The 27,313-nt window shown below is 29.1% G+C and overlaps 1 protein-coding gene and 2 long non-coding RNA genes across 3 annotated transcripts in view; all 3 read right to left on the reverse strand.

The window, feature by feature from the left end:
- Nucleotides 1–27,313, reverse strand: part of LOC724319 (netrin-A-like) — a 172,920-nt gene that overhangs the window by 69,678 nt on the left and 75,929 nt on the right. The window contains exon 2 of the mRNA XM_026439195.1: nucleotides 572–760. Within this exon, the coding sequence (XP_026294980.1) occupies nucleotides 572–760 (189 nt within the window). The remainder of the gene's footprint in view (nucleotides 1–571; nucleotides 761–27,313) is intronic.
- LOC107964093 lies at nucleotides 9,287–19,698 on the reverse strand. The gene is made up of 3 exons (XR_003304207.1): nucleotides 18,981–19,698; nucleotides 16,732–16,929; nucleotides 9,287–12,246 (listed from the first exon to the last, which is right to left on the reverse strand). It is a non-coding gene; the product is annotated as an uncharacterized LOC107964093 (long non-coding RNA).
- Nucleotides 21,842–24,002, reverse strand: LOC113218607. Its single transcript, XR_003304209.1, has 2 exons — nucleotides 23,439–24,002; nucleotides 21,842–22,247 (listed from the first exon to the last, which is right to left on the reverse strand). It is a non-coding gene; the product is annotated as an uncharacterized LOC113218607 (long non-coding RNA).

Raw genomic sequence — 27,313 nt, forward strand, 5'->3', positions numbered from 1 at the left:
GCCGTGAATGCAGCGTTTTCTCGCGTCGAGATCGTTATCCCCGCGGTTTTATTCCGACATAACCGACATAAATTGAACGTTTCGAGATTGGTTAGCGCTCGATTGGTAGCCACTTTGTTACGGGGAAACGGACGAAATTAATGGCAATAACGGCGTAATAACCGAATCCCGTCACTGAGACGAAACTCGGAGGGTTGAATTTCGCAATTCGAAGGGATGAATTGCTCGATAATCATTCGTGTGGATAAGAAAATTGAGGTTATTCGAATGTTTCAATCTATATCTATTCTTTTTATATCTAGAAAATATTTTTACAATAAGTGCAATGTTAATGAAAATTTAAAAAATTTAAAATTAAAAAGAAAGGAAAAAAATCGAAAGATTGATATATAGGATATAATAAGAAATATTTGTAATCGATCTCCATCGCGATATTCAATATTCTTGCAATCTACGATGAACGAACGTGATGTTAAGTACGTGCAAACGGATTGGAACGGCCGATTGATAGATCAATGGGAACAGGCTATTGTAAATTAGCAGTGATTAATGGCTGTCGAGGAGCACTTACGTTTGCAGGCCTTGCGATGTTGGATCGGTCTGGCCGGATCCCTGTAGTAACCTTCCCGACAATAGTGACAGTGTCTTCCTGCCGTAAAATGCCGGCACTGCAGACAAACGCCTCCGCTGACGCGTCCCGACAGCTTGTACAGTTCCATGTTGAATCTGCACTTTCTCGCGTGGAGATTGCAGTTGCACTCTGAAACGAATACACGATTATTCGACCAATCGCTTCTCGATCGAAAATGTACAATTTCTTGAAACATATAGGATCGTCCAAGTGGATTATTAACCCAATACAGTGTGATATACCAGGTTTATATAGTGAGGTATAGGTTTATATAGGTTATATAGGTTTATATAGAGTGTGTGGAAGAATTTTTTAAAAATAATATATGTAATAATAAGTAATATATCTATTATTATGTATATATGTACAAGTTAATTTACTTATAATTAACATAGATTAAAAATTTTTTCCAATAAATTTATCATTATTGTTATCACATACACACATAAAAAGATGCATATATTATCTTATATTTTTGTTTCAAAATACTTGCAATTCTTTTTATGCATGAAATATAAAAATTAATTGAATCAAACTTTTTTTTATTTAATATTTTATGACACAAGAATAAATGGAACTCTATATTATATTATTATTATTGGAATAAAGAGAGACAGAAATATAATTCTTTTTTGAAAAACATGTAATCACTTGAGTTAATTTGATTGTTTAAAATGAATAAACTTTGTACGAAGAATATTTCATATCTTCGAATGAGATTTGTTTTTAAAATTAATCGATTGGAATAATTGAAAGTAAGATTTAAAAAGATTGAAAGAAAAGGTGAATTTTTTCAAATTGGATTGGAATAATTGAAAGTAAGATTTAAAAAAAATTGAAAGAAAAATTTTTTCAAATATTCTTCCCATCTACATCAAGCATTAACAATGGTTTACAAGTTATCTAGGTTAGAATATAAGGTATAGTCACCTTTTAAATGAAATCAATACGTTAGTTTTACATTTTCCATTGTGAAATGTGAACAAATGTTTTACGCATTCTCATTCGTTTATAAAAAATAAAAATATCTAATAAGAAATTCTCTCAAATTTGTGAAAAATTTTCCGCAAAAAATATTCCACGTAAGAAAAACGATGCATTTCTTTTCCTCGTCTTGACGATATTAAATGCAAATAAAAAAAATTATCTCTTTTTATCGTCTTTCTCTTTTATTTTCTCACATTTCAAAAATTCTGGAATGGTATTGGATACACGTCGAGACACGTGAAATATGAATATGAAAATTACTAATTATTTTATTTAAAATGTTTGTATACGATTAGATAAAAATCTCCTATTCCACTAATTAAAGAGAATTTTTCGTTTCCTACAAGCTATTACTTCTTCTCCGATTTTTATCGATATTCATTTACATTTTTCTCTTTCATCCGAATAATCATCCTTTAAATGTTTAAAATTCCAAATTCGAAACAAGAGATGTAACGAAAGATACATTTTCTCGCGTTTCGATCGTTACGAAAGAAAAGTTGAAATGTCGTTCGCGATAATGTCATCGCGTCGAGAAGTCGACTTAATCGAGGGAGAGAATTTTTACGGCATTTATCGCGGTAATGAGTTTCGAGTGCATTCGTTCGATGCTGCGTCGAACACCGTCTCGTCTCTTTTCCGCGATGACAGTTTCCCCCCACTTCCGTTTTGTCCGCCTTCCGTCCCGTTCCCCCCCTCTCTTACCCCGGAAAGGTGGCAACCCGGTGTCGTATCGAGGACCTGAACCATCGTCCATTGAATTCTCGAGAACCGAAGAAGAAGAAGAAGAAGAAGAAGGAAGAAAAGAAGAAGAAGAAGAAGAAGAAGAAGAAGAATCTCGAGAGGAATCGTGCCGTAACTTGCTCTACTCGAGCACGCCGTTCTTCTTCGTGACTTCTTGAAAATAACGGAATAATTGAAAGGCAGCAATCGGTCGGCACGAAGGCGAGAACGAGTCGGTATGGAAGTATGCAACTTTAACGACCTCTTCTCGCTCTATATTCGTGGATATATACATACGCGATCACTCGACCCAATAATCCGTCCAAGCCGAAGCGGATCCTGTTTTAGACGCGATCGCCACGCATCCTGTTCCCTTAACTCGTTCCGTTCTAACTCTTCGCGTTAACGTCCATTTCGATACCGAAATAGATTTTTACGCTCGTGAAATGGATTCTCGGTTCTAGTTACGAGAAGGTTCGACCGTGTTTTACGACCGCGTCGGTAAATAGATAGATACAATAGTACGAGTATAGTAGTATAGAGAGAGAGAGAGAGAGAGAGAAAAATTTTATTTTTATGAACGAAATTTAATTTTTTTCGTGATTCGCGAATAATTTTAAAAGAAGAAAATAAAATAGCGAAATAAAATATCTTTTTTAAACTCCTTTGATACGTTACGATATAATAAGATAACATTCATTGGTATTGTTTGAAAATTATGCAATTTTAAATAACTCTCTCTAAATAAATTTTACGTATTTATTTTCGAATAATTTAATCGGTATTTAATATCTTTTATTAGATTATTAATTCTTTTTATTTCTTATACATTTTTACACAATTTTTATTAGATTATCTTTTATTAGATTATTAATTCTTTTTATTTCTTATACATATTACACGATTCTTGAATTTACTTATCGCGATATATAATATATAACATTCTGCTATTCATAAAATATAATAAACCTTCGATTCTAAAATTTTACTTGAATTTATTTATTACTACTTTTTCTTCTCCCTTCTCCAAACTCGTTCAAACTTTTCTCACCGTGAAGAAAACCGTTTTGCAACAATGAAGCGTAGAAAGACGAAAATCCAACGATTCAACGATACGTTTACCATTACCCCTCTCCCGGAGGGAGGGTTGCAGCCGTTAAATTCACGTGGAATGTAGCGTGTCGGATCGATCGAATAACCTCTCGATAGTTAATAACCTTGTTCAGCCACCGTCTGAAATTTCTTGATCGATTCCTGTTATTAAGCTCGTGGCTGGCCAGGCCAAGGCAAGGCCCAAGCTTGTTTTCGTACAGGCAATCGCTGTAATTAACGATTAACCGTCGTGTAATCGATGCTCCACGTCTTCTGGATTTTCTTCCCCCCCTCCCCGGTTATGCTCTTCAGAGGAGGGGAAGAGATTTACAAGGAACTTTGACTCCTTCCTTCGCTCGTATTGTTTGAAATTTGAGGCCAGGTTACCAACAACAACAACAACAGGTGCCTTTCGATAGATTTAATATGGAACGTTTGGATTTTTCTTTCCTTCCTTTTTTCATCGACGAATGTGTCGTTGTTCTCACGAGGCTTGGATCAGAATTGCATCGAGATACTTGCATCCTTACTTTAAAGAAAATTTCTATTTTTTTTAATTGGAAATTTTCAACAAAGTGTATTGAAGAAGGAAACTCGAAAAAGATTGGATTAAACGTGAAAAGAGAAGGAACAGCTTTATCTTATTGACGTGTTAAAATTCATTCATTTGTAGATAAAATTTGTAGAAATAAATTAAACGAAAATACGATATCTCTTATAAGCTGTCGATACGCAACGTTGCGCCCAGATATTGAATTACATGAAATTCAACATTTTTTTTCTTAATTCTTAATAACGATATTTAATACCATAGGAGATGTGTATTCACGCGGAAAATATTAGATTGAAAATTGAAACGTGTGTATTTTTTCAAGTATCTCCTCGATATCTTTGCGCGAATTATCTTTTGAAGTGAAAGGTGAATCATTCGATAAAAGAAACTGCTCTTCCTCGTCATTTATCGAGTATGATTTAATTAATTGATCAACATTACTTTCAAAAATGATATGATTAACTCCATACATTTGAAATTATAGAATATTACAACGAATAATCTACTAATTTCTTGTCGTGCAATGAATACAATTTTGCTTGGAAAATTTATTATTCCCTTAAAATGTTATTCGACGAAGAAAATTCGAATGAAAGATCGTTAAAGAACTAAAATTAAGAAGATATTCGAATATTTACGTCGATGATCAAAAATCAATTTTACCGGATAATTATCGTATTTGGACGATAATTTCAAATTCACTGCTGATGAATCAACTCGTAAAAATATTACATTATCGTCTGGTGGCGAACGCGGAAAATTAAAGTTTGATTGAAACCGGATTTTTAGACAATTTAATCACGCAAGATTACAACGGGGAAGGTTGTAAACTTTTTTTCAAATAAATTATTTCGAAAATAATACATTTACTCTCCAACAAATTTCAGCTTCCTTTAATGCGTTATTCCTTAATAATCAAGATTAGACGCTCGTCCATGTTTGTCGTACATAAAAAGAGAAAATTATTACAATTGCTGTGCGATTCTATATTGTTATTTTTCTTTTAAAAATGTATTGCATCGAATAAGAGGAAGAAAATATTGATAGAATTAAAATTAATCGATGAAGAATAAGAATAAAATAAAACTGAACGAAACATTTTCACTTTTATATGTAATGAAATTTATTGTATTTCATTGCGTCGAGTAAGCTTTTATAAATAATCTTGAAAAACTTAATCTTAATTTGTTCTACAATCCTCTGAAAAGCATCTGAACGACGTGATGCAAGTCGACATTAATTGCACCAACTGGTTAACGTTTCATATAAGAGCGACACATTTAAATAACTATTCTACTATAATATTACTATTCTTTTTATAAATTATCCTTTGTCGAAAAAGAAATAGAAATTCTTTCCGTTTTTTTTTTAAAAATACGAAATTTTTTTCTTTTCCAGAGAGAAAAGAAAAGAAAAGAACTCGTTAAAGATGATTAATACGATTATAAAATTTTTCCAAGTTGACATTTTATCAAGTTGAGCAATTTAATTATTCGTACTTGTAATAATCGTTGAGCAATCCATTTCTTTATATCGTAAAGAAAATTTATTCAATTTCCTCTCTTTTTAATCCACGAATTATAATAATAAACGCGCACTTTTCACGCATTATAACGCGGATAACGCCTTCACCTTAATAACGAAGGCGGCAGTTTCATCGCCGCCGTTGGGAAATTGTAGACAAATTGGCCCATTTAGGAGACACGCTTAATTTTCCTCGTTTTCCTCGCGATCCGACAGATTACTCCGGAATGATCTTAAATATCCGATCCTTTTCTTACTGAATATCACTAGCTTGGTGGTCTAGTAAGTTTAGTAAATTTAGTGAGTTTATTTATTTTCTGTTTGATATTGATAATAATAATAAAAATATCGAAACTCTTTGTCTCGTTAAATTATTTATATATATTTAATATATATAATAATATATTATATTTAATATACAATTAATTTGTTAATTTATATTTTAATAATTTTCAAAGGAAAGAACGCGCTTTGTACAAAAGGATAAAAATATCTGATAAATAATCGATATACTGGTGAATATCACTAGCTTGGTGGTCTGGTGAGAAAAAAATTTAGTGAGTTTTATTTTCTGTTTGATATTGATAATAATAATAATAAAAATATCGAAACTCTTTGTCTCGTTAAATTATTTATATATATTTAATATATATAATAATATATTATATTTAATATATAATTAATTTGTTAATTTATATTTTAATAATTTCCAAAGGAAAGAACGTGCTTTGTACAAAAGGATAAAAATATCTGATAAATAATCGATATATACTGGTGAATATCGCTAGTTTGGTAGTCTAGTAAGTTTAGTAAATTTAGTGAGTTTATTTATTTTCTGTTTGATATTGATAATAATAATAATAAAAATATCGAAACTCTTTGTCTCGTAATTTGTTAATTTATATTTTAATAATTTCCAAAGGAAAGAACGCGCTTTGTACAAAAGGATAAAAATATCTGATAAATAATCGATATATACTGGTGAATATCGCCAGCTTGGTGGTCTGGTGAGAAAAAAATTTAGCGAGTTTATTTATTTTCTGTTTGATATTGATAATAATAATAAAAATATCGAAAATCTTTGTCTCGTAATTTGTTAATTTATATTTTGATAATTTCCAAAGGAAAGAACGTGCTTTGTACAAAAGGATAAAAATATCTGATAAATAATCGATATATACTGGTGAATATCCCTAGCTTGGTGGTCTGGTGGGGAAAAAATTTAGTGAGTTTATTTATTTTCCATTTGATAATGATAATAAAAATATCGAAACTCTTTGTCTCGTAATTTGTTAATTTATATTTTGATAATTTCCAAAGGAAAGAACGTGCTTTGTACAAAAGGATAAAAATAAATAATCGATATAAAAATATTATCAACATGTTATTCGAATTTACTATTTTTTAAATAAAGAATTTAAAAATATAAATATGTTCCTAGATTTAGTGGAAATTGAAATATTTACTGAATCCAGCGGTTGACATTAAGTTTAAAAAAAAAAAAGAAAGAAAGAAAGAAAAAAGAAAAAAGAAAACAGGATACAACTTGAAAAACACGTTTTTCCAATCCTAAATTGCGAAATCCTTCGGGATTCTTTGAATGACGAAAACATCATTTGTCTGATTAATTTAATAAATTGCTTTCACAGTTTGATAACATCTCGAAAAATGTATAAATACATGGTTGAGAAAGAGGAATTTAAGGAATTTACTCGACAAGGTAAATTCCCACACCACTTTTGTCAAACGAGGCAAAATTATTATTTATTATTATTATTATTATTAAAAATTATTATTAATTATTATTTATTAAATTTAATCGAAACGAAATGTTCGAAGAAACAGGAGAAAAAAAAATATCTTCGACGGAATATTATTCTATTTCTAAACTTGGCATTTTTCTTGGCAAATTCAGGTCAAACGGTGCATTGTCTCGAGCGAATATGATTGCCTTTGGGTTGATGGAGCCCGTAATTACCACCCATTCTACGACATATCGCCTCCAAGGGTGGGTCTATTGTCGACAGGAGACGTGGAGGGCTCCCGTGAACCCGTGAAATTTCAATACGAGCCATCTTTGCACTTAGCCATCTTTAAATGCATTACAAGCTTCACACGCTTTTGTCGCCGGGACAAAGAAGAGCAAATTATCTAATAACACGTTTTCAATCTCCTAACATGGATCGAATAATATCAAACGTTTTTTAATTCAAATTCATTCTTCTTAAATTTATTTAAAACTTTCCAATTTAACTTAATAATGATTTTGTATCAAGCTTGATAAAATTTAAAAGAATACGATTGGAAATGATATTATGAATAAAGAAAGAACGAGTAATTAGTACCCAAAACTGTAGCTACGTGGCGCTAGTTGCATCACCAGTCGTATCTTTTTCGAAAGAAAATTTTTGGAAAAAAAAAGATATGGAAAAATTCGCACAATAACTTTTCACTTATTCTAAAATCATTGCAACGAGCTGTTCGACTTTAAAATTCTTCCCTTTTTCAGAAAGAAGCCAATGAATGTTTTAAAATGTCTGTTATCCGTATCCATCGGATATCTTGGGACATCTTAAAAATTATCCGGTTCTTTCCGGATGCCATTCTTCTCCTTCTCTTTGTATCCGTGCATACCTGTGAAAGCATGCATACAAGCTTACACACATGCATGTATAACCTCGAGCGTCTCGAAAAGGCTAATTAATCGAATTACACCGCCTTGTTTGAAGCAATAACGATACCCTAATGAACGAGGAAAGGATATTCGTCTCGATAAGAGGCGATGCACGATCCGATTTTATTCCGTTCCGAACTTTTTTTCAAATTGCCCGCTCGTCTCTTTCGCCGAAGAAAAGGACGGGTTCGCATTAAACGAAGGAAACGGCGTATCGAAGATGCTCTCTCGTAACTCGGCTCATATCTGGACACCTGAACTTTTCCAATCGTGTATTTCTCGAGATAAAGTTTCCATTTTCTTTTACGTACCTATTTTACGTGTTTGTGTATATCGACTATTATCTTTCGGAATTACAATGTTAATTACAGTTTTATTAAAAATTTGATATGAATTTAGACGGGTTTATATTTTGTATTTGTATTTAAAAGTAATTTTAACATTTTTCCAAGGATGTTCCAAGATAGTATTAATTTTATGTATTCAAAGTAACAAGTCATGAATATAGATAAAATATAATGAAAAGGAAAATAATATATATAATTTTTGTTAAACTACAATCTCAATGATTATAATTAAAATTAAATTTAAACATGTGCATAATCAATTATTTATTAAAAATTTAATTTTATTATATACAAAATAATGTGTTTCTTAAAAGAAGCAAAGTATTTTTATTGGAATCATAAAAATAATTAACCTCATTGCACATAAATTTCATTCATACAAACATTACAATTTATATAATTTACAACAAATAGATCAATAATTATGTATTTAATGTATTTATTATTTCTATAAAAACAATTTATTTTTATTTTATCATATATTAAGAATTACAAGCTGCATTCTATTTCTAATTTCAAGTACAATCAAAGTAGTACAGAGATGTACAGAGAAAAATTACTACAAAACTTTTACAAAATTTAATTTTCTTTTTATAAAATTTATTTATTTGCTCAAATTTTAATCATTTCTTTACTGTTTTTGATTCATTTTGTATTAATAAGTATAATAATATAAATAAAAGTTTTTAATAATTATTACATCTATTACTTGTTAATGGATCATTTAATACTAGAATTATTCTTGTATTCAACATTACTTCATTTCTAGAATATTTTTAAAAAATTTTATATCTCATTAAATTATATATTATAGTATACTTTACATTGATATAAACTTTCCATTGTTATCGTTATATTACATAATTACTATAACATTTTATCTTTACATTTTATTATTACAGTAAAACATTGATTATTCCAAACTTTAGGTACTTAAATAACCAATTATCCAAGCACACGAGATTACTTACATATGTATACTAACTTACCTGATAAATTTGTATTCTGAAACATCCACATTTGAAAATTATTTCATTTTTAATTGTTTCGTCATCATAATAATTTAATTTCTCCTGAAGAGAAATCATTTATCCAATCTGATTCAAATAATCGTAAATAATATTGCACAACAAACTTTTTAAGTGAATTTTTACATCGAGAATTTCAAATTTCTCATTTTTCTCAGTAATTAAGCAAGTGTATATTCTACTGTAAATTATATTTTCATGTATGAACAAAATGATATACGTGTGATCTTTATACTTTATATTCCAACAAAGAGGAAAATTAAACAAAACGTAAAACTTTCAAATATATACATATATACGTAGCTATAATACTTTAACAGAACTTTAATAAATCCAAACGTTGAAGTTAGCAATCTTAACCTCAAATTTATATATCGTACACTTAAAATGTTACGAATCCCATTTCCTCTAAAACCATAATTTTTTATTTAAAACGAAGAAATTTCGATCAAATATATCCATACATACATATCTATAATAGAACTTTAAATCCAAACGTTGAGGTTAGCAATCTTAACCTCAAATTTATATATTATATTTCGAACAAATATATACATATCTATAACAGAACTTTAACAAAACGTTAAATCCAAATGTTGAGGTTAGCAATCTTAACCTCAAATCTATATATTGTATACAATAGCAAATTAAAATGTTGCAAACGAATCCCATTTCCTCCAAAACCATAATTTTTTATTTAAAACGAAGAAATTTCCATCAAATATATACACACATATCTATAACAAAATATATATACATATCTATAACAAAACTTTAACAAAACTTTAAATCCAAATATTGAGGTTAACAATCTTAATCTCAAATTTATATATCGTATACTTAAAATGTTACGAATCCTATTTCCTCTAAAACCATAATTTTTTATTTAAAACGAAGAAATTTCGATCAAATATATACACACATACATATCTATAACAGAACTTTAACAAAACTTTGAGGTTAGCAATCTTAATCTCAAATTTATATATTATATTTCGATCAAATATATACATATTTATAACAGAACTTTAACAGAACTTTAAATCCAAACATTGTGGTTAATAATCTTAACCTCAAATTTATATATCGTACACTTAAAATGTTACGAATCCCATTTCCTCCAAAACCATAATTTTTTATTTAAAACGAAGAAATTTCCATCAAATATATACACACATATCTATAACAAAATATATATACATATCTATAACAAAACTTTAACAAAACTTTAAATCCAAATATTGAGGTTAACAATCTTAATCTCAAATTTATATATCGTATACTTAAAATGTTACGAATCCTATTTCCTCTAAAACCATAATTTTTTATTTAAAACGAAGAAATTTCGATCAAATATATACACACATACATATCTATAACAGAACTTTAACAAAACTTTGAGGTTAGCAATCTTAATCTCAAATTTATATATTATATTTCGATCAAATATATACATATCTATAACAGAACTTTAATAAAACTTTAAATCCAAATGTTAAGATTAGCAATCTTAACCTCAAATCTATATATTATATACAATAGCAAGTTAAAATGTTGCAAGCAAATCCCATTTCCTCCAAAACCATAATTTTTTATTTAAAACGAAGAAATTTCCATCAAATATATACACACATATCTATAACAAAATATATATACATATCTATAACAAAACTTTAACAAAACTTTAAATCCAAATATTGAGGTTAGCAATCTTAACCTCAAATTTATATGTCGTACGCTTAAAATATTGCAAGCGAATCCCATTTTTTCTAAAATAATTGTTTATTTAAAACGAAGAAATTTCGATGAAATATATACATACATATGTATAACGGAACTTTAAATCCAAACGTTGAGGTTAATCTTAACCTCAAATTTATATATTATATTTCGATCAAATATATACATATCTATAACAAAACTTTAACAAAACTTTGAGGTTAGCAATCTTAACCTTAAAACATTACCCCATTTCCTCTGAAACCATAATTTTTTATTTATTTTCTTTTCACTCTTCTTATTAGAGAAATAAATATTCCTAAAGAAACTTTCACTATACCTCGTATCATCGTATACAATTATTCTCTCGAGTTAGATTTACCTTTTCAAATTATCCTCACTGATCGAATTTTAATTTTCAAGTAAATTTCATTGTCGATCGAAACAATAAACGAAGAAGAAACCGAATCGCGCCGCGTTCCATTAAATCAACCAGAGTATGGCCCGTGCTTAAAAAATCCGTACATACGCGGATGTATCTCTCGGAGAAGGGGGTTATATGGGTGAAATAAAACGGCGTCTAACGGTGTTCGACTACGAAAGTTAAGCAGAAAGATACGAAAGAAACGGATCCGGCAAAGTATCACGAGTTGCACACGAGTCGAAGCAGGGGTTCGTGACCTTTCGCAGCCTTTGGAAACTCGAGTGTCTGTATCAGATCTTATCGACACAGCTGGCAATCAACGTTCAACCTCACCGAGGCTGATGATACCTGGCCTGGTTCGGCGGATCGCCTTTGAAAGGTAGAAGGATAGGCCTCTCCTCCTCTCCTCTCCTCTCCTCTCCTCTAACGTTTCGGTGTCTGGTAGCTCTCCGCTCCACGGGACGCGTGATGCGTCATGTTGCCCTTTCTCTAACGAGCTTAAACTCGATAGGTGTCGTCTCGGTCAGGTGAATGAAATTCCGCCCTTGGGATAGAAACGATTCCGAACGTTGAATTAGCTTTTACACTACCTCCTCCAATTCTTATATCTGTGAAATTTCATCTGAGCACTCTCTCTCTCTCTCTCTCTCTCTCTCTCTCTCTCTCTCTCTCTCTCTCTCTCTCTCTCTCTCTCTCTCTCTCTCTCTCTCTCTCTTTCTCTCTCGTTTACACTTCTTTATCTCTCTTCTTATATTCATTTCAGAGAAGAAAAATATTAATAATTAATAAAAAAATTAATTATAATATCTTCTTTGTCTTCCCTCATCTTCTGACCTTCATTTCTCCTCTCTCTCTCTCTCTCTCTCTCTCTCTCTCTCTCTCTCTCTCTCTCTCTCTCTCTCTCTCTCTCTCTCTCTCTCTCTCTCTCTCTCTTTCTCTCGTTTACACTTCTTTATCTCTCTTCTTATATTCATTTCATCCTTACTTTTCAATTAATATATATTTCATTTATTCTCTTAATTCTTTCTTCAGAGAAGAAAAATATTAATAATTATTAAAAAAAAGTAAAAACTAAGAAATGTTGAGGGAAGAAAGTTAAGTTTACTCCAATAAATATTATAATAAATTGAATTTTTAATCATTTGATATTTAATAATAATCCAGTAATTAAAGGATATCAATGAATAAATCTTAAAATAATTGCAAATACTGTTCCTATTGAAAGAACATAATGGAAGTGTCCAACAACATAATATGTATCATGAAAAATAATATCAATTGAAGAATTTGATAATATAATTCCAGTTAATCCACCAATAGTAAGTAATATAATAAAACCTAAAGATCATAAAACTGAAATATTTAATTTTAATTTTGCTCCATAGTAAGTTGTAAGTAATCATCTAAAAACTTTAATTCCTGTAGAAACAGCAATAATTATAGTTGCTGAAGTAAAATATGCTCGAGTATCAACATCTAATCCAACAGTAAATATATGGTGAGCTCAAACAATAAATCCTAAAAATCCAATTCCTAGTATTGCATAAATTATACCTAAATTACCAAAAATTTCTTTTTTACCTTTTTCATTTATTACAATATGAAAGATTAATCCAAATCCAGGTAAAATTAAAATATAAACTTCTGGATGACCAAAAAATCAAAATAAGTGTTGATATAAAATAAATAAATGGTCACCACCTCCTATTGGATCAAAGAATGATGTATTAAAATTATGATCAAATAATAATATAGTAATTGCTCTAGCTAGAACTGGTAATGATATAATTAATAAAATTGCTGTAATAAAAACTGATCATGGAAATAACGAAATTTGATCATTTAAAGAAAATAATTGTAACTATTAAGTTTAATGATCCTATAATTGATATAATGAAATTCCTGATATATGAAGAGAAAAAATTGCAAAATCTACAAAAGGTGATGAATGATATAAATATGCTGATGGATGGTGGATATACTGTTCATCCTGTTCCTGGTCTTGGATAAAATAAATTTCTTAATTCTTAAACGTATTAATAAAATAATTAATTACAATATTTTCTTTGTCTTCCTTCATCTTCTGACCTCCATTTCTTCTCTCTCTCTCTCTCTCTCTCTCTCTCTCTCTCTCTCTCTCTCTCTCTCTCTCTTTCTCTCGTTTACACTTATCATATATTCTCTTCTTATATTTATTTCACTTTCACTTTTCGATCAATATATATTTCATTTATTCTCTTAATTCTTTCTTCAGAGAAGAAAAATATTAATAATTAATAAAAAAATTAATTATAATATCTTCTTTGTCTTCCCTCATCTTCTGATTTTCATTTCTTTTCTCTCTCTCTCTCTCTCTCTCGTTTACATTTCCTTATCCCTCTTCTTATATTCATTTCACCCTCACTTTTCGATTAATATATATTTCATTTATTCTCTTAATTCTTTCTTCAGAGAAGAAAAATATTAATAATTAATAAAAAAAATTAATAAAATAATTAATTACAATGTCTTCTTTGTCTTCCCTCATCTTCTGACCTCCATTTCTTCTCTTTCTCTCTCTCTCTGTTTTTGATTGTATATTAATTTTTCAAAGTGTTGTTAAAAAGCGAAATATCTCTTTTCTCTTTTATTCATATTTACGTTTACCAGAATGGAAATAAAATTGTACGATTATTCCTTGAATATTAAATTCAAATTTAACGAATAGAAGAGAATGAATAATTCTCGTGTATCGATATATTAATTTTTGAACATCAAAACAAAATTATTAATACGGAAAAATGATGATTAAAACTTATTTAAGGTTATTCGATAAAGCTTCGATCGATATTTTAATATTCGTTTCGAATCTCCATTTGCAATATATAATGCATCGTAAAGAAAGAATCGTTAAACGAATAAATCGGCAAGATAAATATTTGTTTCAGTTTTAAGGGCAAAGACGTGATAATATCAAAGAATATCTAAGAGTAGGCATTTATCGAGGTTGGACAAACACGCTGGCTCTCGCTAAAGGCGACAACGACGACAGTGGTTCGATTTTAATTCCCGTAATCCCGTAAGCCCTCTAACGTGATTTCACGCTTTCAGATTTCAACGCGAGTTTCGTCTCGCGATCGGTGTAGCAGTTTCAGCGGGTAGACATATGTATTATTTGAAATTATTCGAAAATCGAAGAAAAAATAATTTTAAAGGAGATATTAAATTGTTATAAATTAGTATAATTAAGTCAAAATCGTTCAATTTGTATCAGAAAATTAAAAATTAGACTTTTTTCTCGCTTCGTAATTACAATCTCGCCTGAAATATTTTAAAATTGAATAAAAATATTTGTTTCTCACTTTCGAAATAACTCGACGAGTTAATTAATCGTACGTAGTTACGTAAATTAATAATTATATTTAATAATTATTAATTTCAGAAGATAGTTTATTTCATTGAAAATAATGTGAAATATTTTGAAATTGATTTGCGTACTTTCATCGATATGAATAAGAAAAATTATTTATATAATTTGTAATAAATTTTCTTTTAATTTTTCTTTTATTAAAATTTTACAAATTAGTCTAAAATTTAATCAAACGATATTACATTCTCTAATACGAGATATTCTTTTCACAATGTGTCGTTCTTAAAATTAAAAAAGAATTTCTCAACCAATTTTTAATATTTATCATGTAAAGTAATACGTATTTAGTAACAGAAAGATACTGCAAAATGTAAATTAATTCTTGCATACGTGTTCTAGAATGTAAATATTGTGAGATAAGCTAGTTTAAATACATATTCATCTTGTTCTCGATGATTTGAATAACTAATCTTTAAACAATCGACATTTTCCTGCATTTCGTTATATGAAATTTATTAATTTTTTTCTCAATACAATTATATTATGGCAAATATGTATTCGTTATTTCTTCGAAATAACCTTTCGCGAGAAATTTATCTAATCGTAAATAATTAAACAAGATTTCGTTTCGAAACAATTTTATTAGCATAATTCGAATATTTTTGTATCTTTCCATATCTTGATTTTTTTATACATATTCGTGTGTACAATATAATCAAGTTTGCACGTATTTTCTTCACGAATCGTGTATGTATTCTTAAATTATCGAATATATGTAAATAAATTATTAAAAATAATATTATTCGCACGATACATTTGAATCGAATTGGAATTTTAATCTCGAATAATATAATTTCATACAATTATTATCTGTACTTTCGTTTAGCATTTTAGATTAGAAAATTCAAATTTGTAAAATTAAAAATACAAATTAAAATTGAATAACAAAAGATTATGATAATTTCAAAAGATGATTAAATTTTTCTCGTATGAGGATAAAATAAATTGATTGTTCATTTTCATTAAAATGACTCGCGGTGATAATTATAATCCACGTTTGAAAAATCAACGTGTTTGGCGAGATTTTATCATTATATTTTTTTTCCAAACTGGAATTTTAATATTAATTATTTTTCACCATTCATTGTGCTTTCTTTGTAATTGTTCAGACATTTTACCCTCAAAGATACTACAGAGATAAATAAATAAAACAAAACATCTTTTATCCAAAAATTTTTTAGCCAAACTAAAGCGATATTAATTACGATCTCGTTAAAACCTTGTTAAAATTTAACGAATAGATTGAAAAAGCAGCGACGTAAATAGTGGAACAACATCTGGTGATTAAAAATAAACTCGAAACTTTATACCATATATTCCGTTTAATTTATTATATTTAATTTATTATATTTAAAAAAAAAAATTTCAAACATAATACCATTAACGTATTTTATATTTTATATAAAGAAAAGATAAATTTCTTCAAAAATGCATTCTTCTTTATATATAGCATCGAAATATATTTTTAAAAGTGGTAACATTGTTACTTTGATCATTGTACGAAAAATATTTGATTCGTAAAAGCACTTTTGAATATTTTAAAAAAAAAAAAAAAATATTTTGTTTTGTTACGGTTAAATATAAAATTTCAATGGCGGCGAACGGGAAATTCGAGCTTACCGTTTCAACCGTATTTCGACCGGGCGTGTTTACAAATACGAATTTCTTCTCGTGGAAACCCGTCGACGTAATGCCACCCATATAACACTCGTCCAACAAATCGGTGGCGGAAGCCGCATTCCCTGTCCATCATCGAAAAGATCAGCCACAGACCAGATATAGTAACACCGACGTCGAGTAAACACGTGGTTGTATATCCTGTATATTCGGGAAAGCGTAAATTTACGAGCCAATAAATTATCGCGGCACACCTATCGTGACACAGCTTGCAAAATGCTAACAAGCCGTTAACACCGTCGCAAGCCTCTCGACGTTAATGAGCAACGGCACGCGTGAAAATGAAACTAGTGGAATTTCGACGCGCCCGACCTCTGTGGGATAAACGGAGAAATAAAAAAAAAAAGGAACGGACGCTAAAATTTCGTCGAAACTCGTAATCGAATGGAAAATGAAAGTAACGATTATAATTAAAATATTTAAAATTTTTTCAACGATTTTTCTTTCAAACAAGGATATTTATTTATTTATTTATTTATTTATTTTCCGCTTCGTTTTCAATAAATCGGAATTAATTGAAATTTTTAACGATTTCGAATAAATTCATTTTTATAAATAATTATCAATCGTAATATCCACCTAACTTTAATATAATTGAAGCCAAAATTATTGATCCATAATAAGGAAATCGAATGGAAAATGAAAGTAACGATTATAATTATGGAAAAATATTTAAAATTTTTCCAACGATTTTTCTTTCAAACAAGGATATTTATTTATTTATTTATTTATTTTCCGCTTCGTTTTCAATAAATCGGAATTAATTGAAATTTTTAACGATTTCAAATAAATTCATTTTTATAAATAATTATCAATCGTAATATATATATCCACCTAACTTTAATATAATTGAAGCCAAAATTATTGATCCATAATAAGGAAATTGAATGGAAAATGAAAGTAATGATTATAATTATGGAAAAATATTTAAAATTTTTTCAACGATTTTTCTTTCAAACAAGGATATTTATTTATTTATTTATTTATTTTCCGCTTCGTTTTCAATAAAATCGAAATTAATTGAAATTTTTAACGATTTCAAATAAATTCATTTTTATAAATAATTATCAGTCGTAATATACCATATCCACCTAACTTTAATATAATTGAAGCCAAAATTATTGATCCATAATAAGGAAATCGAATGGAAAATGAAAGTAACGATTATAATTATGGAAAAATATTTAAAATTTTTTCAACGATTTTTCTTTCAAACAAGGATATTTATTTATTTATTTATTTATTTTCCGCTTCGTTTTCAATAAATCGGAATTAATTGAAATTTTTAACGATTTCGAATAAATTCATTTTTATAAATAATTATCAATCGTAATATCCACCTAACTTTAATATAATTGAAGCCAAAATTATTGATCCATAATAAGGAAATCGAATGGAAAATGAAAGTAACGATTATAATTATGGAAAAATATTTAAAATTTTTCCAACGATTTTTCTTTCAAACAAGGATATTTATTTATTTATTTATTTTCCGCTTCGTTTTCAATAAAATCGAAATTAATTGAAATTTTTAACGATTTCGAATAAATTCATTTTTATAAATAATTATCAATCGTAATATCCACCTAACTTTAATATAATTGAAGCCAAAATTATTGATCCATAATAAGGAAATCGAATGGAAAATGAAAGTAACGATTATAATTATGGAAAAATATTTAAAATTTTTCCAACGATTTTTCTTTCAAACAAGGATATTTATTTATTTATTTATTTTCCGCTTCGTTTTCAATAAAATCGAAATTAATTGAAATTTTTAACGATTTCGAATAAATTCATTTTTATAAATAATTATCAATCGTAATATCCACCTAACTTTAATATAATTGAAGCCAATTATTGATCCATAATAAGGAGCTTCAACATGAGCTTTTAATAATCAACCATGAAATAAATAAATAGGAATTTTTACCAAAAATGATATTAATAAATAAATAAATAATATCATATTTAAATTTAAATTTAATATTTCTATTAATATAAAATTTAATCTACAATCAATTCGATAAATATAATAAATAATATATAATATATTGGTAAAGAAAAAATCATTGTATAAAACATTAAATAAAAGCCTGATAATTTTAAAGCAAAAAAATAATCGTTTACCCTTACTTTCTATCGATTTAATTTTATCAGTATACGTGTAAATAATTTAAATTTTTACTTACTTAGTCCGAGATATATTAATACACTTTGATTTAGCCATCAACACGACACCTTCGAGACTTTTTCCGTTCCCGTTTATTAACGACGCGACCGTGCGAGGAATGACGATCGACTCGTCAAGGCGAGCAAGAACTCGATGGAAGAACTCGGGGAGCGTGGTTTATTCGACGAAGAAACGGGAGGTATATATGATAAAGATGGAGCGGAAAATATACGATTGGTGGCTGGTGAAAAGGCATTGGATGGAGGGGGATACGGGTGAATTACAACAACTTCTTTCGTAGGTCGATTCGATAATGGGCGCCTAGGAGTGTAACGCTATAAACGGCCGGTGTCGGTTGCCCGCCATTCTCATTACAAATGGTCTCATCTCGGGACACGTGTTTGTTTATGTCGTCATCAGTCGGGCACCACCGTTGCTACTTGCCTCGTACCACCACGCTTACTGCAAATGTATTCCACGCGAGGTGGTATGCGACTTTACTATCCACCGCCATTACGGCTCTTCTCCTTCGACTTATATTACGTCAAGACGTTGTTTATTCGACAGGGACAAACACTTCGTATATACCGGCCAGATATACCCGCCTCCTAGCGTTCGATGAAAAGAGAAAAGAGCGTTCGATCCGTTTTCTCTACGACGTGATATTTCTTTTAATCTTTGATAATAATATTTTCATTTTTGAATATAATTAGAATTGAATGCATGAAATTGGATTTTTCACAGAAAGTAAAAGTTGCCCGCCCACGCTTCAACTTCGTAACTCGTACAGCGAGTGTGAAGTATTCGTGTAATAATAATAAATTTTAAAATTTTTAATTTCGATAAATGAACAAATAATATCGTTTTGTTATAATATTCCTTTTTTTGAATATTTTATATATTCGATAAATATTATAATGTAAATCTAATGTACAAATATGCGCGCTATAATAATCGTTTACGAATATGAAAAATATGATACTTTAAATCTTTATCGAATTTTAGTCAATAATTTTAGTAAGAAATAGAAAGGAGAGATACAAATATGTTACAAGAAATGTTATATATATATAATTATTCAGTTTAGATTTCTCATAATTTATATGATATCATTTTTTTATTTATACATAATATAATTATTTTTCCTATTACATACATGTTAATTAATATAAATTTATGAATGTAAAGATTGTATGAATATACAGAAGAATATTTTAAAATACTTTATCGAATTTTAGTCAATAATTTTAGTAAGAAATAGAAAGGAGAGATATAAATATGTTACAAGAAATATTATATATATATAATTATTTTTCCTATTACATATATGTTAATATATGTAATATAAATTTATGAATGTAAAGATTGTATGAATATACATCAAAATAACTTTTATAAATAATCTCCATGTCATTATTTTTTCATTCAATAGTTTGACATTATCAAATAATTTACAATAAATAGTTGAGCTCTATTAATCTATAATACTTTATTTAATTTTGCAAAGTAGTATACTATTATTTTGGCCCAATTCAATGAATTAATATTTATACAAGTTTTATAATATTAAAAATAAAAATGAATATTTTTATTAGAGGAATAAAACTGGATCAATATAATCAAACGAATAGGCGAATAATCATACCAATATATAGTTTTTTTCAACTTTTTTCTCTACAATTATGCATATATTAAAATCATTTCATATGTATATTTGTATAATGCCATTTGCAATTTGTATTAAAATTATCTAATCAAATATACATATGTATTTGAAATCATTTTTAGCATTACACTGAACGCTGTAATAGGATGAAAGACTTGTGGTATAGCCTTAATCTACCATGTATGTATGCAAAATATTTGTGTCCCACCTGCATATATAATAAGTGAAATCATTTCAATTGTTAGATTGATCATGGTTTGAGAATTTATTGGCCAATCGGATTGATGGAGCTTATTCTGCTCGACTTTCATTGCACACAAGAAATCAAATATATTATGAAATATTTATTATATTTTTCCAATTATAATCAAACTTGTGAGATCAATTTTAAATATGAACAAAAATTGTTCCATTTTCTTTAAATTACTTTTTATAATAACAAGTTATTTAAAGTCCAATATATTATATCTATATTTTTCAAATACTTAAATGATATCAAATATATAACTCTGGTTTTTAAAAAAAAAAATTAACAGTTTCAATATTAATTATTATAAATAGAAACAGAATTTTCTTTGAAAAGTAAAGCTATATAAAAAATTTTTATGCCTTTATAAAAGATATTCATAATACATCTTTATTTTTATTATTATAATTATCATTATAGAGAACTCTTTCTATTCTATTAAAATTTCTATCATTAATATTTTCATTATAAATAAATATATATGTATTACAAAATATATATTTTTTCTGCTTGACTTTCATCACACACAAGAAATCAAATATATTATGAAATATTTATTATATTTTTCCAACTATAATCAAACTTGTGAGATCAATTTTAAATATGAACAAAAATTGTTCCATCTTCTTTAAATTACTTTTTATAATAACAAATTGTTTAAAGTCTAATATATTATACCTACATTTTTCAAATACTTAAATGATATCAAATAAAACTGGTTTTTTTAAAAAAAAAATTAAAAGTTTCGATATTATTTATTATAAATAAAAACAGAATTTTCTTTGAAAAATAAAGCTATATAAAAAATTTTTATATCTTTATTTTTTAAATGCACCATTATAAAGAATTCTTTCTATTCTACTAAAATTTCTATCATTAATATTTCCATTATATATATATATATATATATATATATATATATATTACAAAATATACATTTACTCGAGAATTTTTCTGAAATTTGCCATTTTTTTTTTTTTTTTGAAGAGTACACTTTTATATCGAACGTTCAATAATTATCACAAGATTCAAACATATTTTCATTTTAATACCCTTGCTATTTGACGCCAATTTTGGAATTTTTATTTAAAATCAATACGTGTGTATCCCTTCGCTATACATCGAATCGTAGTCGGATTATCTGCCTCGAGATCATAAATTCTTTACTTTATTTCGTTCCTTATCTCCGAGGATGGTGCAAAACTGGCGGGCCAGTAGTAAACCCCGAGGTAACGTAGTAAAAAATAACAAGGTCATTCCATGGAACATTGGTACAAAGGAAGGGTGAACCGATGTACGCTTTATCCTGCCATTCTATGGGCCAAGCTTCACCGTACGATACCGAAAAATCAGTCGATTAAATGGTCTGGAATCTGAAATTGTTCTTCATGGAATAATCTTTTTCGATTCAATTTCACGATACTTTTTTTTTTTTTATGGATAAATTCCCACGTCGAATTTAATGTAATATAATTTCGAAAATATATTATATTTTTTATTTTACGAAATCATTTCATCCAATATTTTTATCACGAATTAATTTTTAATTTTAAAAGATATTTGTAGAACGATTGTAACTCGAAATAAAATGTCGATAATACACGATCGTAAATATATATAGAATTAATTTTGTAAAAAAAAACATCATTAATAGCCATTGACTTGATATCCAGTAATCTTTAAACAATCGTTTATGATAATAATAAACGATAACGAATCATAATTTAGCTTAATATAACGCGCGTCCGCTATTTTCTCTAGCCAGTTTTATCAATTTAGATATATATATGTAATGAGGAAGCGAATTTTCCATAATTTCGATAAAATATCTTTTAATAATAATTTATATACCGGCCAACATCACCTATTCCAGTGCCTGTGGGGTGAAAGCACAGATAATTGTAATATTACCATGTAAATGGTCAAAATTATAATATTATGTAAAATATCACTTTCCTACGTGTAATAAAACTACAACCGAGCAGATAAAAATATGGATTCCGATTACTAAAAATCTTTGGCTTGAATTCTCTTTTTTTATTATAATATTGTATAAAATGTATAATAAAATAAATGTTTATATTTCTTTTATCTTTTCAAAAGCACGAGGTTATATTTATTTTTATACATATATACATAACATAACATATATATATATAATTCCAATAAATTTATTTTATTTTTAAATATTTTCATTTTATTCTCAAAATATCTGTTTTGATAAATGAATGAAAAACACTGATATTAAAGTATATAATTATATTCTAAATAAATATAAATATTATGATTCACTTAAAATATTTAATGACAAAGGTATTTCTTAATTCTTTTTACATTAAGAAATACTGTATATAAGATATAATTTTAAATATACGAAAATTTAATAAAAGTATTCGTATATATGTATATTATGTGTATGCTAAATAAATATTTCTCTGCATAATTGGACGGTTACAAATCCAATAACGTTCCTAACCTAACGAAACGTAAAGAATATTTTGACAATTAATGATCGATGATGGTTATTCGTCTAACCTAACAAAACGAAAAGAATATTTTCATACCTTCTATAATTACGATCAATGACGAGAACCGAACGATTTCACGGCTCGTGGAGTTTTGTTTGGCATTGAGAATCAAAGTCCAGTCTACACGCTCGCCCACGTATAAGTATCTTCCTTCTCCGTACCTTTGTTTTCTCTGTCAGCTCTCTAGAAATAGTCAAACACGCTTCTCTACTTCACGTAACCTAAGCACACATCGTGAAGTGACGTTTTACAATGCGACGCGCCGTTTATACGCCCTCTAGGATTGTAAGTCCTGCGCGGCTATCGCGCTGTAACACAATCCGTGTGTTATAATTCGAGAGTAGGGAATGCTTGCCTAGGAATCCATGATCGTGGAAGTGTTCGCCTCTATATACACATTCGCTCGCTCGCTCGTGTTGTAAGTAGTACGCGTGATCGCGGTGTACGAGGATCTTCGACCGGCCAATGTTTACTTGATTGGAAAATGTCGAGTATCTTGTGCTTGATACAATTACTCTTGTAGGATATTTGCAAAATGGATATGTATTCGAAATATTCTCAGTAAAAAATATTAAAATAGCGTATTTATTTTTTCTAATATATTTTTCATATTCTTATAGAACATGGATTAAATATTATAGGTTATTAATGTCAGGATAGAAAACAATTATTTGACTTTTATAAGTATAGAATTTTATATATTTATTATGCAAATTATATAAATAAATATATTTTTATTTGATAGTATCAAGATAAATATCGCACGTCGTATTTTGGAAATTTTAGTCATTCGAGAAAGGTTTTGAATTGCACATCCAAAAAAGAGCTACAATTCGAGCTACACGATTTTTTGCAGTTCTCTTTGGATCGGAAAACGAGTGTCAGCTCGGTTCTTATTTCAAGCTGCTCGAATATTCGAGTATTTTGTGTCAGCAATTATTCAACCATTCGATACTCTCTTTTTTCTTTTCGAATACTCAAAAAAAAACGATACCAACAAATTTCTTTCTTTCTTTTTTTTTTTCAAAAAAGTAAAAAACTATCAATCGATATAAAATAAAAAAAATCGATACAAAATTCTCCTTTTTAAGAAGATCGAATCAAGAAAAGAATTTTTAAAAATTTTTATTCTATTCTTCACATAACACGTGAAAATTAAATAAAAAAAAATCTACATTCATTTACTTTTATTTATATATATATATATATATATATACAAGATTACTCAATTTCATCCATTTCTTTATCAATAAAAAAACTCGTAAATTTTGAAAGAAGTGATAAAAATAAGAATCGGAAGAGAAACAATAAAATGAACAGCGATAGATGCAAAAGTTTGGAGAATCGTGTGTACACGCTGCTATTCGACGCGGATAAGCTGGAAATCGAAACGATCAATCGAGAATTCTTGGCATTGGTCCATTTATCCTGCGAGATTGAATCAAGCAGCGGACAAAAAAAAAAAAAAATAAGGGGAGCAAGGAATCGATAGCAGTGATACAGGAGGGGGTTGTGTTCCGGGTGTGTGCTTACAAGCTCCTCCGCTGGAAAGTAGTCTCCAGGGAGCTTTAATTAAGCAACTAATTTCGAGACACACTTTAGCTCTCGCGGCTTGGCTGCTGGCAGACATACGAGCCTAATGCGAGCGCGGTAGAAATTTATCGAGGGGTGGTGGGAGGGTTAAATCGAGCAGTCAACTCGTAGCTACGCCCTTCCGTGTTTCACCGGAGGCGAATAATGGTAAATAAAATCTCCCTTGAAATTTCATCCCTACTCGTGTTTCATTCCTACTCGAACATATCGAAATTGTTAATTAAAACGAGGTCATTCCCAGATTATCTGGGATAGAATACGAAATATTTATATTATTATGCCGGTTGATCGATTCGAATTATTTACATTTTTTCTCTTTCTCTTTCTCTTTTTCGATGTAATATTGTTTCCAGATTTTTTAATATTTTAATCTAATTATATTGCTACTATTCTGAATATTGGAATAATTTTCCCGCTATCCGGTTCAAAAGTAACGTCGATAAATCTAGGCGATCTTTTCAATCTTCCTTATCTTATGTTGGTAAATGAAATTGCAAATATTCGAATGAAAGGAAAAGGGATACGTAGAAAGAAATGTTGGAAAATATTGTTCTAAAATACACGTAAAAAGAATATTTTGACATTAATGATACGTTGAATAAAAATTCACTATGAGACGCACTTGGAGAGTTAAGACGGTAAAGAAGACGATAAATTTATAAACGTATCCGTCTCCGTTTCATTAATATATATTTCGACGAATGATATTCCCGAGGCAAAAATAAATTTGTGCACTTGTTTCTTACTCAAATAAGCGATATATTACAATGATGTATCGCCGTAATAGGCTTTCTAGATGTTTTGCTTTATCCATATAAACTTTATCCATTCATTTTTTACACGCGTCGTATCGCGTACAAAATTATCGGAGTCGTAAACCCTTTGAGACTTTCAAAGTTAATTTTCTCGTTTACGATACGTTTATTTTAAGATCGAACGAACGCGTACCGTATCAAATATCTTTAGCATTCGTATATTACGATTTGAAAATGTTTGTAAATATATTTTCAAAATAATCTCAAAAAAGGATAAAATCTCATCCGTAGAAAATAACGAGAATGCAATTTTATTTTGAAATTAATCATTTTCCGATTATCTAGTAAAATTTGTTTATTTAGAAAATCTTAAATAAAATGATTTCTTGCAATTTGTCAAATTGCAATAACATCAAAAACAATGAATGAATGAATGAAACCAGTTGAACGAAACTCGCCTATCAAGATTCGTTGCATAACGCACGATACAATTTTCCCATTTAGATTTCATGCTCCACGACGTGTGTATATACATTGGAATTACGTATACAAAGTGTCTTCGAAATCATGCAAAAATACGTCGAAAAAGAGGAATAATATTTTTTTCATTTAAAACAAATCGAGCGTGAGAAAATTACTTTTAACTTTTAGATAAAAAGAAATTATTCAATTAACGTGAAAAAAATGTGGAATAAATTTTTTTAAAAATTCGCCAATAATTATTCGATTTAACAAAAATTTCATTTCCTTTCTTATCCTTTCTTTTCGCGCGCAGAGAATCGCCACTTGAATCATGATTTCGGAGACACCCTGTATACGAGCGCGAAATAAGAGCAAGGATCTCTTTCACGGGGTAAAAAGCGAAAATCCTGATGGTGGCTCCGTTCCCATCCCCCGAGGGGAGTCCTTTGGAACGACGAAGGGTAAAAAGGAAGGAGGCGATATAAGCGAAAGGACCCCAAAAAAGCGAGAGAGAGAGAGAGAGAAAAAAAAGAGAAACCTTGAGCGGTTATTTTAATGAGAGTTAAAGACCTTGAGTAAACGTCGAATAAATCATTTCGCCGGGGCGCTAAGTGCACGACAGAGGGGAAGCGCATCGTTGGACACCTCACTTTATTCGCGTGGATCGCAAGCAAGAGACGAGCGCAACGTTGCTCTCCGTGTGTACACCGCCTACGTACTTGTGCTCGAGCCGTTTCCATACCGAAACGCGCGCCGAGAGGTGGCGCGCACGTCCGCCTACTACACGCGTTCGTCCTCGCAATAAAATGTCGAACAACGGGCCACGAATATAAACGAAGCCGGTGCCCACCCGCGATACGGCCTATGAATACGCCGAAACGATCGTTTTACGCGCGTACGTGCACCTATCGGTTTTATCGGTTTCCTAATTAATATGCATCCCTGCCACCGCCATTCATAATGTTCCTGTCGTGTCCATGACGAGAGAAACAGAGAGACAGAGACAGAGACAGAGACAGAGAGAGAGAGAGAGAGAGAGAGAAAGAGAGAGAGAGAGAGAAAAGAAGAGGAAGAAGAATGGTCGCGATGAAATTTTGTGAA

The sequence above is a fragment of the Apis mellifera genome, linkage group LG2 (assembly GCF_003254395.2).
Source record: "Apis mellifera strain DH4 linkage group LG2, Amel_HAv3.1, whole genome shotgun sequence".
NCBI lineage: Eukaryota > Metazoa > Arthropoda > Insecta > Hymenoptera > Apidae > Apis > Apis mellifera.